At 58.3% G+C, this 295-nt stretch overlaps 1 protein-coding gene across 1 annotated transcript in view; it reads left to right on the top strand.

Moving 5' to 3' along the window:
* Nucleotides 1-7: 7 nt before the first annotated feature.
* Nucleotides 8-295, top strand: part of cbx6a (chromobox homolog 6a) — a gene marked incomplete at its 3' end in the record, with an annotated part of 3819 nt that continues 3531 nt past the window's right edge. Inside the window, exon 1 of the mRNA XM_020586210.1 lies at nt 8-161. Coding sequence (XP_020441866.1) covers nt 93-161 — 69 coding nt within the window. The remainder of the gene's footprint in view (nt 162-295) is intronic.

A 295-nucleotide genomic window follows, 5' to 3' on the forward strand; every position in this document is an offset into this window, starting at 1 on the left:
GCAGTCTGGCTGCGGTCGGCCTGAGCAGACAGCAGAGCTTATCGTCTGGAGAGAGGCAAATACAGACAGGTAGCTTAGTTCGGGCATGAAAGATGGAGAACTCGGCGGGGGGAGATCGTATTTTTGCCGCGGAAGCCATACTGAAACGCCGCGTTCGTAAGGTGAGCTACACCGCCGCGCTCCCGCGTGTTTTGACTGCCTGCAGATGTTGGCTGCGGTCAGCGCGGCACGGCACTGCTCCAGTCCATAGGGCTGTCTGCTTGCGCCTATACAATGCTATAGAGGCCTTGTGGCT

Source organism: Monopterus albus, unplaced genomic scaffold (genome assembly GCF_001952655.1).
Source record: "Monopterus albus unplaced genomic scaffold, M_albus_1.0 scaffold398.1, whole genome shotgun sequence".
Classification (NCBI taxonomy): Eukaryota; Metazoa; Chordata; class Actinopteri; order Synbranchiformes; family Synbranchidae; genus Monopterus; species Monopterus albus.